The 12172-nt window shown below is 46.9% G+C and overlaps 1 protein-coding gene across 1 annotated transcript; it reads right to left on the reverse strand.

Moving 5' to 3' along the window:
- Positions 1 to 735: 735 nt before the first annotated feature.
- On the reverse strand, positions 736 to 11647 carry LOC306809110 (cytochrome P450 3A9-like). Its single transcript, XM_079320280.1, has 13 exons — positions 11495 to 11647; positions 8841 to 8934; positions 8272 to 8324; positions 7115 to 7214; positions 6505 to 6618; positions 6133 to 6221; positions 5014 to 5162; positions 4069 to 4196; positions 3332 to 3416; positions 2830 to 2990; positions 2191 to 2417; positions 1217 to 1379; positions 736 to 1082 (listed from the first exon to the last, which is right to left on the reverse strand). The coding sequence occupies exons 1-13, from the start codon at positions 11563 to 11565 to the stop codon at positions 999 to 1001; spliced, it is 1518 nt and encodes a 505-aa protein (XP_079176406.1). The 5' UTR covers positions 11566 to 11647; the 3' UTR covers positions 736 to 998.
- Positions 11648 to 12172: the final 525 nt, after the last annotated feature.

Consider the following 12172-nt stretch of genomic DNA (forward strand, 5'->3'; position numbering starts at 1 on the left):
CACCTGCTTTTTGATATTCCCTGTTTAAATGGCCAGGGATGGCATGAGCCACTGGGTCAGAGCATCCTGCTGGTGACAGCAGCAGCTCAAACCCCAGCACAAGCAATGACCAAACTCCATCCACAGCTCTGGGAGGACAGGCTCACTCCAGGCTGTGTGCACAGCTCTCCTCCAGGAGCTCTGGGCCCTGCTCCTGGGAGCTGCTGCTCTCTCTAATCCCTCCTCTGCCACTCCTGCATGGGAAAGGGCTGGCCAGTGCTGAACTGAAGGCAACCTCTTAATCAAAGCAAGAGGTGGGAGCTGGAGTGTTTGTAAAATACTGTAAAAATGGGAGGGTTTGATGGCGTTAAATGAAGGATCAGATTCATTAAATTAAGTGGAAAGCAATGTACATGGATGATTTCAAGGGTTGAGGCTGAATACGGGTTTTAAATAGGAAGTGATCAGCAGCTATACACAACACAGAGCAGCTCTCAAACATTTTAATGACAGTATTTGTACACATTTTAGTTTAATTAACACATGGCACAGGAGATGGTTGGTAACTAGGATGTGTAGTCTCACACCAGTTGTCTCAATTAGAACACATGAAATTTCAAGCATCAATACACCCAGAAGAATAGCACCCGGCCCTGCCCGGTGAGGTCTGGCATTTTGAATTTCCATCACACCTTGTTTTTCTTGGATGTGGCAGTAATTCCTTCCCTCCAGATGGAGAAGTTCCCTTAGAAGTGGATGATCAGCTTCTCATTTGGATTTATTTCTGGTTTTGCAATCAAAATTAAAGGGACTGTGTATTGTCACTGCCCAGTGATCCATGTCACATTTCTGACAGCTATGTTTATTAGTAAATATGTAGAGATTGTTTCCAGAATTAACTGGAGCTGCTTTTCTGTGTCTGCATGTGCAGGAGAGAGTTCCTGTGATGTTTGATCCCTTTGTTAGCACCCATCCCTGGATGCTGGGGCTCTGTGCCTGGGTTTCAGTTCTTGGGGGGCTCAGCTGCTGGCCCGGGGCACCAACTTCAGAATAATTGGCTTTTCTGGTGTCAAGAGCCCCACTGAGCTCAGCTTGATTGGGATCTGCAGCAAAGAGAGGGAAACAGGTGGAGATGGATAAGTCAAATATGAAAGATGAAAGGTTCAGGCATGGCTGGATCCCTGGTGCTGGCACCCAGCTCTGCCCATGCCAGCCTTGACCTCCCCATGCTCCTCACCTGAGTCTCTTTGCAGGTCTGGAAGGTGAAGTGCTGCAGCAGGGAGGCGATGGCAACTTTGACAGTCAGGAGAGCAAACCTCATTCCAATGCAGTTCCTGGGCCCAGCCCCAAAGGGCAGGTATGTGTATGGGTCTATGGAGTCCTTGTTCTCCTTGCTGAACCTGCAGGAGGATTGGGGAGAAGAAATGAAGACAAAACCACAAAACCTAGATATTTATCCAGGGATCTCTCTCTGGTGCCCTGCAGAGCTTGGTTTGGGTTTTTCCTAAGGTGTCTCAGGGTACCCCAGAAATGGAGTGCTGTGACCAAGCCCTTGCCCAGGACAGGGTGGGGTCCCACTGGAGGGTTTGATTTCAATTCTGCCCATCCAGATCAGTAGCAGTTGGAAGCAAGGTGAAAATCCAGGCACCATCCTGTCCCACAGTGACAGATATTTCTTGTCTGTGGCATTTAGAGAGAGAAGAACCAGAAGTTGTTTTGGTTAGGAGCAGCCTATGGCTTCAGTTTCTCTGGGAATGAGAAGTAGATATCAGTTACAAAAATAACCAGCTAGGGGAGGTTATCCTTGAAAACAAGGAGGGAAGGCAATTCTGGAAGGATTGAGTTTTTAGGCATATTTAGTTGAAGCTTGTATGAAGGGAACAGGTTCAACAAGGAGGATTATAGAGGGAATGGCCAGCAGTTACAAAACCTCCACATTTGCCCCCTCTCAGGAAGCTTAAAAACTGGGTACAAGATCCTGTGAGGTATCAGTGCTATTCTCCCAGTAAGATTATGTTGTTTGAAACCCTGCTTTAAGCACAAAGCTCATTTTCTTCTTAAAATGACATTCCCACGAGCCTGCAATTTCTCACCCGTATTGTTTGTAAAAAGATAGGAAGAACACCATTAGGAAGCTAATCAGAGATTAATGCTTAATTACTGAGGAAAAAGCAGTGTGATATTTCTTCCCTTTCATTAAGCTTTTTGTACCTTTCTGGCCTGAACTCGTCCGGGTTGGGCCAGTAGTCGGGGTCACGGTGCAGGACGTAGGGCGGGATTGTGACCACGACTCCTTTGGGAATGGTCACTCCATTGATCTCCACGTCCTTCTTGCAGGTTCTCTCAATCCTCCCCCCCAGGGGGTACAGCCTCAAGGTCTCATTCAGTGTCATGTCGAGATATTCCAGTTTGGTGAGTGCTTCGTAGCTGAGAGGAGCCTGAGGGCAGCGGGAGTGTTGGCATCAGAACGGGATTGTCCTAAAATCACTGTGGGAACCATGGTGCCCCCACCCCCCACTGCCCCAAATCTGACTCAGGCTCGCCCAAGAGCAAAAGGCAAGGTAGAAATTGAGTGATTGGTTTTGTTTTTTTGGTTTTTTGAGTTATGGGAATGCCTGGGAATGCACATCCTCTTGTGCACGGGTGCAGTGTGGCAAACGGGTTTGAGCAGTGGGGTGGCTGGAAGGTTCCAGCTGCCAAAAGAAAATCACTGCAGGGCTGAGTTGTCTCAGTGTGTGTCTCCCAGAGCTCGTGGAAAATCCATGGTGTTGAGGAGCTAAAGATTTCTCCTTGCCCTGGCTGAAGCAGGAGGGTCAGAGAGTTCTCCCCATCACTCAGGGTGCCCCTTACCTTGTTGGGCAGGACTGTGTCGATCTCCTGCAGCAGCTTTTCCTGCACATCAGGGTGCAGGGCCAGCTCGTAGGCCAGGTAACCCAGGCTGTTGCTGGTGGGTTCATACCCAGCAAAGATAAAGATGAATGCCTGGGCCAGGACCTCTATGTCAGTCAGGGCTGTGGGGAGATGAGAAAAGCAGAGTTGGTTATGGTGTCAGCAGGGACCAGGCAGTGCCAGGTGGTGTCAAGGCAGGTTTATTGCAGTTGTTTTCTGATAATGCTTTTATAACAGCTCTACCTGCCAGGGGAAATCCATTTCATAGAGGAGGCAGGTAATTTCCTGGGTGTGAGTAACTGGCACGGCAGTTCTGCTCCCTGGACAGGGATCTTAGCCCTGGTGCTGGCACCAGGAGACAGTTCCATCTGGAGCTGGTCAGTGAAGATGATGGTGACACAAGCACCTCCCCATATTCTCCTCACTCCCACCGAGCCCATGGTGAGGATTTGGGTGTTGTTACCTTTGTATGAGTCATTTGTTCCATTGTTCCCCTGGTTGCCTGAGCGCTGGGACTCGATCATCAGCTGCAGGAAATCCACCCTGCCCTGAGAGGGAAAGCAGGAGTGTCTCTTTGGTGACAGATTCCTTATCCTCAGATAAGCAGATTTCACAGCCTAAGCACGATTTTTAGACTGAGAGCATCCCCAAAATGCACACAGCTTCCTTACTGAAGAACACACATTTCTAATTTTAGAAACCTGTCTGTCCTATCCATTAAGCCACTGGGTGGGACAGCAGTGTCTTGAATGAATTTAGGGAAAGGGATCCAAACTCTAAAAGGCAGAATTTTGTCAGGAAGCAGCTGCAGCTTTTGGAAGGCGAGAGGGGAAGGCACAACCCTAAAGATGGTTTTGCTGCTCGTGTGCTGCTTACTCTGCACTCTCATCCTCTGCCTAATCTTCTTCAGGGAGTCTCTCACCCTCATTACAAGTGCTGCACACTGAAGCTTAGTCCAATTCTGCAGAGCCTTTATCTGGATTTGGCTTCAGATCACGGATGTACAAAGTCTCCCTGACTCTCTGCCAGGACGGGTCAGGTGGGGCTTTCCTGACTGTATTAAAATGAAGTGTTTACACTTGAGCAGGCTCAGGGTTTTGTTGAGTCATTGTACTTTGGCTTCACCTTTGATATCATCGCCCTAATTATATCTCACTTCAGTGTACTTTCTGCCACAGTTGCTCTCAAATTCCCACTCACCTTGTGAGCCTCCTTTTCACGTTCCTGCTTAATTTTGGCAAGAGATCTCATGAAGAAATCGACAGCATCTTTGGGGAAGACGTTTACGTTCATCTTGGCCATGATAGGAATAAGGAATGGGAAAACAACTGAAAAACAAATAAAGAATCAAATTGCACTCTGTAAATAAACCCCTCCTCGTATCAGATAGATGTGAATGCTACTGGGAAATTATTTCCTGTTTTTAATTTCTTTAAAAAGTAGAAACTTTGCCTTTTTTCCCTCTGTTTCATTCCCTTGGAAGAGCTTTTGTGTCAAGTGGGCACAACCAAGCTGGGTGTAATCATTCATTTAAGAGAAGACCAAGGCATATTCCACCTGCTATTTCTAAGGCTCTGTTTTCTAAAGACAAGTTACTTCTGGTCACAATACGCATGTGGCTCAGAAGACAAATATTGAAAATTCTGAGTTCTTTGTTCAGGCTGAGTTGTTCACTGCATTGTTGTGATCATGCAAACATTTTCAAGTCCCTTTCATAGAAACTGGATATTGATATTCTGTATAGATTAATGAATTCTGCATCACCAGAACCTCCTCTATGCACAGATCCAAACTTTTCCTGGGTTTCAGCAAGATATCTAACCTTAATTTAAGGCCCATTGCTGCTAAGCTAAGCTGCTAAGCTAAGGAAATTGCATCTAATTACAGTCCTCACTCTCTTCTAGAAAATGCATTTCAGATAGCAGAGCTCTCCTCAAGCCTCACTTGCTTTTCAATCTTCAAATAATTTCCCAGCACTTAACTGGATATTTCTGGGTGGTTCATAAGTTTTTGGAGGAAGGTTTTACCCATCTCACCCCCAGGGTTTTGGCATGAAGCTCACAACAAGGAAATGATGAGACAAGGGCCAGTAGGGCTTTGTTCATAGCAAGGAGAGTTATCCAAGCAAAACCTGGAGTCACTTACATGACAAGATGAAGACTGGGTCAAAAAAGTCAAACTTGACCAGTTTCTTCATCTCTCTGACAAAGGGGTCCTTGGGGTTGTTCATGGAGTCAATGTTCACACCAAAGGAAGTGCTGGTCACCACGTCCAGGCCATAACTCCCAAAGATGCTGAGGGAACAAGGGAAAAAATAGACTGTGGTTAAATATTTGGACTGAGTGAATGTATTTTTTTCCTCAAGTCTATGTGACTTTATTCAAATATAAAGTCTCATAGGATCTCCTGCCTTAGGTTTGAAAAGAAAATTGGATGTGTGGTACTGAACAGCACTTAGAGGAGGGGATGGATTTTGAGAGAGCTTTTGTTTCCAGCCTGCACAGGTTTTGAAGTGAGACAGATTTTCCAAGGATTTTACAGCAGCATGGAATGGGTTAGTGCAAGGACAGCATGTGGAATTTAGCATGGTAAGCTCTTGAGGAGGGGTCCAGCACACCTTGCCTCAGACAAGCCCTGGGAGTGGTGTAATTCCATCCAGCACATTCCCCTGCTCCAAGCTGGCCAGTCCCTCCCCTTACAGGGTTTTGGTGCAAGGGGAGCTTTGCTGGTGTGTGGTTCCTGGGGTGCAGCTGCCCCTGATGCATTTTTTGTTTTGAAACTGGGGGTGCAATACACAGAGTTTTGTCCAGAGCCCGTATGGAGGGCACAGATGAGACAAAAACACTCAGGCCCACTCTACAGCCTCAGTCCCCCCAGCAATGGGGCATGTAAGGGATGAGCATCCCAGAGTCCAGTGTGGGACAGAGAGGTCAGCAACCTCCATGTCCTGGGGAAGGAGAAGGTGCTGCACAGAGACCCTGAGTGTATGCAGAAAAAACTGGGTTTTCCTGCCAGTCTTGGAGATATCTTTGTGGATTCACAAAGCTGTGCTGGAGAATATTTCTTCCTATCTACCTCTGGGAAGTCTCCTAACATCCAAATTAAATTTTCCCCTTTTAAATTTCCAGTCAGTCTTTCAGCAAGTCCCATTCCTCCTTTCAGAGCCCTGGCTGGCCCAGGGAAGGATCTGCATTGCTGGTAGCCAATGAACCACAGCACTTATAACAAGGTTTGCTCTGCCTGCTGCTCTTAGCAGCTACTTACTCCTTTACAGCTATAAAGTTGTTCTCTTTCACTTGCTTTTGAACGTTCTTCACCAAAGCTTCCCCATAGTGCTTCATTATAGGGAACATCTGTAACACAAACCAGGCATGGTCACTTCAGTACAGCACATTTTACTCCTTCACTCATGGAGTTGGCTCATGAAGACTACAGGGAGTTTCATGAATATTTACAAATAAGATGATTCTGCTCAAGTTTTATTTTAAGACTTTCCTGGTTTCGGTTAGGCATAAATTAAACAGGCCAGCTCAGCTGCCAGGCTGTGACTAAAGAAACCAGACCCCTGTGATAATCACAGCCTGGAAACACTGCTTGCTGACTGTGGTTCAGTGTGTACCTGCCCCCCTGGCTTACCTCCTTTAGCTTGCCACTGGTGAAGGTTGGGGAGAGCACGGTGCGGAGCCTTTTCCAGTGTTCATCCTCAGCCAAGGAGATGGCATTGCTCAGCACCCCCACCAGGTCTGTGCGCTGCAGGGAAGGGCAGCTGTTACCCCAGAGCACAGAGCAGCCTCCTTGCAGGGCTGGCAATGTGGCATGCAAGCCCCTGCCTGGGCATTGCTGCTGGCCCCTCTCTCATCCATACATAATCCCCTGTCCTGCACTAAAGCAGCTGTGAGATGCCATTCCCAGCCCCAGAACAGTCCAGTGAGCCCAACACCTGCGTGTCTGTGTGTCCCCATCCCAGCTGGTGGCAGGTGTGCATCCTTGCAGATCCCCACACAGAGCCCAGTCCATCCACATACACATAAATACACAGGTAGGTGTGTATTTGAGACTTGCTCTGCTCCCTCTGCCAGCCCTGGTGTGCAGTCCAGGCTGTAAGGCAGGGGAACAGTGACATGCAGTGGTTGTGTTCAGCAATCCCCATAGTGCAGCCACTCTCTCCCAAAGGATGCTTGGAGTGCCTGTCTCTTCCTGCACTTTCCCTGCACCCTGTGGTGGGTCACAGCACTTCTGCCCTTACCCTGCGGTTGGTGAAGACGGTGTAACAGTCCTTAACCAGCACAGATTTGATGATCTGAGGGTCTGTGACAGCCAGTGTGGGTTGTCTGCCATCATAAATCCTGTGGGGGGAGAAGGCAGGTAAATAACCCCAGATAATTGAAGTGTAAGGCTTGGCTGATGCTCATGAGACAAAATGTGTTGAACAAATGTTCTTCCATTGCCAACCTTGTTGCTCTGTTGTCTGAATACAGAAATGCAGAAAGTAGAGATAGAAAAGGACTCCCAGATCTTTTCCCTTCTGGTTTTGTAAATTATAAAGGGGATATACACTTTCCAAATTCACTGGGAAATGAGCAGGGCTTGGTTGCTCAAAGGACCAGATATTAAATGAAGCATCTTCCCTTCCTCCCCTGGCTCTGTGTTTTTCCAGGCACTTAAACACATTACAGTATTAGAAGGAAACTTGTTCGACCCCTTTCAGGCTCTTGAGTTGGGTGTCTGGAGACTTGGGCTGACAGCACTGAGACATCCTTGGAGATGAAACTCAGTCCTTGTTTTTGTCTTTTGAAGCTGTGAGTTCTGAATGCTTTCCTGGAACAGATGTAGATTAAGCTGATCTGTGCTCTCTACCCATTTGTGTAAAGATACATTTTCCAGACTCCCCTTTTTAAAGCTACTGTAGGGACAGGATAAGCAAGGTTGTAGCCTAAGTTATAACAGTGATAAAAGCAAAGGGAGGAGGTGTCTAGAACAGAATAGCCATAACTGCAGCAAGTGGAGATCAGCAGCACAAGGAATTCTTTGGATCAGCTCCAAAGGGAGTCACACATTCTTGTGCTGTTGGTAAACCAGAGGAACCTCCCAGTTCCAGATCCTGCTTAAAGTAAATAGTTCTGCTGATGATTTTGTTAGGGTCAGGTGAGGGCCTTTTGTTACCAGATTTCAGATGCTTTTTACAGCACTGGTCAAAATAGTTTGTGTGTGATGTGGCAGTGACACAGCTCTGCATCACGAGGCTCCAGTGCAAGCAGCAGCAGCACCCTGACACTGCTGTTCTCATCCTGTTGGCACTGACAGGGTTGCAGGTAGAGAAAAGGAGCTTTCCTAGTGAGTATTTTCTCCCCTTTGCACAGATTCTAGTTTTACTCTTAGAAGAGATCAGTGGCTCATACTCACCCCCAGACCTTCCCATATTTCTTGAAACATTCATTGTCAAATTCAAGGAAACCCTGTGGAAAGCAATTTAAAAATGCCATGGATTATCCTGGCTGGAAAGAGACCCACAAGGACCATCCAAGTCCAACTCCTGGCCCTGCAAAGGACAGCCCCAAAAATCCCACCACAAGTCTGAGAGTACTGTCCAAATGCTCCTTGAGCTCTGGCAGAGTTGGTGCTGAATTATCTGAAAGAGGATGCAGTGGAGGGGATGATGTTGGAGATGGTGTGTGAGGAGGAATAGCTCTGAATTAATGTTCAGAGCAGCTTTATGAGCATTCCTTCCCTCCAAAGCCATGATGAAGCATAAATGTGCCCTGTGATTTGAGTGAGCTGCTGGCCTGGGCATGGCAAAGAGCAGCTGGAAATCAGCCAGCCAGGAGTGCCCCTTTGGGGATGCCCCTTGGTCTGTGCTGCTCAGCCTCCTCCCACACTGGCCTTTGCACAGGCCCTGGGGCAGAAGAGCTGGCATTTGGAGATAAGGTATCATCACTGTGCTCCAGGGAGCCAGGAGGGCTCCAGGCACTCACCTTGCGATATTCCAGGCAGGTCCCGAAGAAAGGCAGAGGTCTTGGTCCAGGAATGCCCAACTTCTTGAACAAACCAAATGGCCAGGTGCCATACCTGTGGGGCAGAAAACACAGCAGTGTTACATCACTGGGCACTGGGGCTGGGAGCTCTCCTAAACCTGGACACTGCAGCATATCCCAAGGGAGAGGAGCGAGAGGAGGTTGATCCAAGAGGTGGAAAAAAAAAACCAGTTCAAGTGAAAATTGCCCTGTAAAAAACTACTTGATAATCATGGTAAAGCTCACACAGAGTTTCAGAGGGATCCTTTAGGTGGGACAGCAGTTGTTTCCACCAGAGCACTGTGCAGACAGCATCTTGAAGTCTTTAGCAAAAGTCCTGAGAGGAGTTCATTGCCTACCAAAGGAGAGGCAGAAAACAGAGCTGGAAGAAGGAACACCAAGCTTACATGTTTTTATTGAAGGGAAATCAAAGCAATACCAGAAATTATGTCCCAAACAGGGCTTTTGTCAAACAGTACTTCAATTTCATTTATTGTTCTCCCTCCCTTAGTCCAGCATTAGCTCAGTGGAAGCCTTGTCTTGATGGTTTTCTCTTTAGATTTTATTGACAGCCTTGCAGATTTCTTTCCTCTGAAGCACCCTCCCTGGCAGCTCTAAAGTTATTGCTTCTACCTCGGGGCTTTCTCTTTCTCAACAAGGGCCTGGGCTGCAGCCCTTTGAAGCTCATCTTTGGCTGTGTTGAAAGAGCTCCTCAAAATATTTGGTTTTAGTTAGTAGCTGCAGCTTCCCAAGTGAGCAGTTCATTGCAGAAGGGATGTAAAACAGGGAAGGTTTAGCAGGGGGATATCAGAGATCCTCTTCAGGATTTTGGGGATGCTTATTGGAAAAAGCCAAAATCTAAACTGAGATTTAGGGAGGGTCTCCCTTACAATTAGCAAATGAGATCATTCCTCCCCAGCACAGCTTCTGCCTGAGCAAAACAAAGCAGATCCCACCTTATGGTCCAAGCAGATCCAGTGAAAAATGGGAAGCTGGGTGTATTCAGGTGAAGAAAGGTTTGACAGAACTCAGTTTGTCAATGTTTAATCTTTTTTTGTCAAAGGTTAATTCAGTACTAGGAATCAAATGTTTGTGGATTCTCATTTGTAATGTTTGTAGGTAGCCAAGGCTACGGGAGGACCAGGAAATGTCAGGCTGGGCTGGTTACAAAGCCCAGAAATACAAAGCCCAGAAAAACTGTAGGAAAACAGGCTTAAACCACTTGAAACACATCCAGGAAAATGTAGTGTAACATTCCTACAACTAAAATATGTCAGGGCTTTCTGCAGACCGAAAAGGACCATTCAGTGCAAAGCCAAAGAGTAATCATGACTGTGTCCTACCATGGGTGTGAACCAGAAATGCCTGATGTTCAATAGGCAGTGAAATTTCTATTTTAGCTCTGATATCAGGGCACAAAGATCTGGGTCCAGTCCCTTTTGCCACAACAGAATTACAAGTGACTGCAGAAGGTGCAAGTCTGATTACCAGCAATGTTAGATAGCCACAGAGTTACTGAAATATGAGAATTTGGGTCAAGATTGAGGCTGACTTATTTTGGTTTTATTGCTTTGGTGTGGTTTGGGTTTGGTTGGGTTATTTTGCAAGAGTTAGCCCCAAACAAGCTTTTTCAGTGATCCAAATCACAGGAACAGATTTGGAAAATATGGCTAAAACTTTCTGATCTTGCTGAGCTGCTGTGGCTGGAGGACTACCAGGGCAGACAAATGGGCTGGTGTGCACCACATCAGTCCTTGGGGTTTATGGCTGGCAAGGCTCTGCCTCTGCCCAGGGCTTGTCAATACTGCCCAGTTTGTCAGGGCAGCCTGTCTGGCAGTGTCCCAGCAAAGGGTTTTTTAACCAGCCCCTTTAAAAAGGGGTTTTTAACCAGCCCTGCTCTGCTGAGGTGCTGGATGGCACCAGCAAAGCCAAGGACAGCATTTCCTCCCTAGCAGGGGTCCCCTGAAGCACTGGGGTGCATTTCTGCTGTGGGATTTTGTCTGGAAAACCAGGAGCAGGTGGCTGACATTGCTCTGTGCTCCACTCTTTCCCCAGCACAGGTGGCTGAGAGGAGGGACAGGATGGAAATCAAATCTCTGCAAAGGATCCCTCCTGGTCCAGGTGCCCCTGAGATGAATCTTAGCTGGGCACCATGGCAAAAAAAACAGAGGGAATAAAAATTGATCCTATGAATATTCTTTTCCTGGTGCATCAGGGTTATCTCCTGTTGGCTTGCCTGGCACAGCAGCCTCAGCTCAGCCAGGGAGGCACAGCTGGATGTCTGTAAAAAACAACCTGATGGATCAGAACCCTGACTGAGACCAGCACCCTGATGGTAACCAGTACCTGGCATCATTATTATTCAATTCTTCTTTTGATGCTTAGCAGCAATCTCATAACTGCATGGGAATACTCCAAACCTTGGAGCAAGATCACACACCTGTACAGTCTTTAGACTTCTCTCTCTTCTCTGGGGATACATCCCAGAGCCTGGTTAGATGCTGGGAAACTGGAAATCACACCTACTCTTCAGCAGATTAGTTGTGTAAAAGTGAGCAATGGCAAGAAGAGAGAAATGGCAGGAGCAGAGAATCAATAAAGAATATTTTACTCACACTAGCAGGAGGACCACGAAAAGAAGTATAAGGGCCCATGTTTCTGTAGAGAAAAAAGGCAGAAGGCTCATTTCAGTTCTTCTCTGATTGGCTCTGAGTTCTGCCTTGCTGTGCTTGTCCCACGTCTGTGGGAAATAGGAGCGTTTCACACTGTGCAATCTTTTATATGCAGTCATATGATTTAGGGGCACTCCTTCACAAAGGAGGAGGAGTGGAAGGCAAAGGTAGAAAAGTCTGCTAATCTGAAAAACACCATTCATGTGATAGACAACTGCCTCACTGAACTGTCTAAGGTTCAAGTTATATAATGCATGTGTTGCCAAACATTTCATCTGGTTTCTCTGTTGTAAGTAATAACTGCCTTCCCATTGGCTCATCCCCTGGGCTCCTACACCAAACTAAATAAAACCAGGTTACAATGAAAAGGTAAATCCCAAAGCATGTGTCAGGGCTGGTTTACAAAGGGAAAGAGAAGAGAAAAGGTTATTCACATATTGTATGACAAGAGCTTTTCCGGCAGATGAATCAACTTTGACAGTATTTAAGATTTTGTTTGAAATATCTCTGTTTCTGGGTTGTGAAGTGCAAGCACTGCCTGTGGTGGATCAGAGGCAGCTTCTAAGTAAGGCAGGAATTTGTCCCCTCTGAAGGCTGTAGAAGTCCAGTGCACCTTGTTTG

The sequence above is a fragment of the Erithacus rubecula genome (assembly GCF_903797595.1).
Source record: "Erithacus rubecula genome assembly, chromosome: 17".
NCBI classification, from domain to species: domain Eukaryota; kingdom Metazoa; phylum Chordata; class Aves; order Passeriformes; family Muscicapidae; genus Erithacus; species Erithacus rubecula.

What these genes read in the sequence shown, in the direction of transcription:
- LOC306809110 (XM_079320280.1), bottom strand. Translation starts at nt 11,565, where the DNA reads ATGAGCCTTCTGCCTTTTTTCTCTACAGAAACATGGGCCCTTATACTT. An exon ending in CCGTCTTCACCAACCGCAGG is followed by an intron (nt 6,619 to 7,114) that starts GTAAGGGCAGAA and finishes CCTTCCCTGCAG; the next exon opens with CGCACAGACCTGGTGGGGGT. An exon ending in CCCAGTCTTCATCTTGTCAT is followed by an intron (nt 4,197 to 5,013) that starts GTAAGTGACTCC and finishes TTTGTTTTTCAG; the next exon opens with TTGTTTTCCCATTCCTTATT.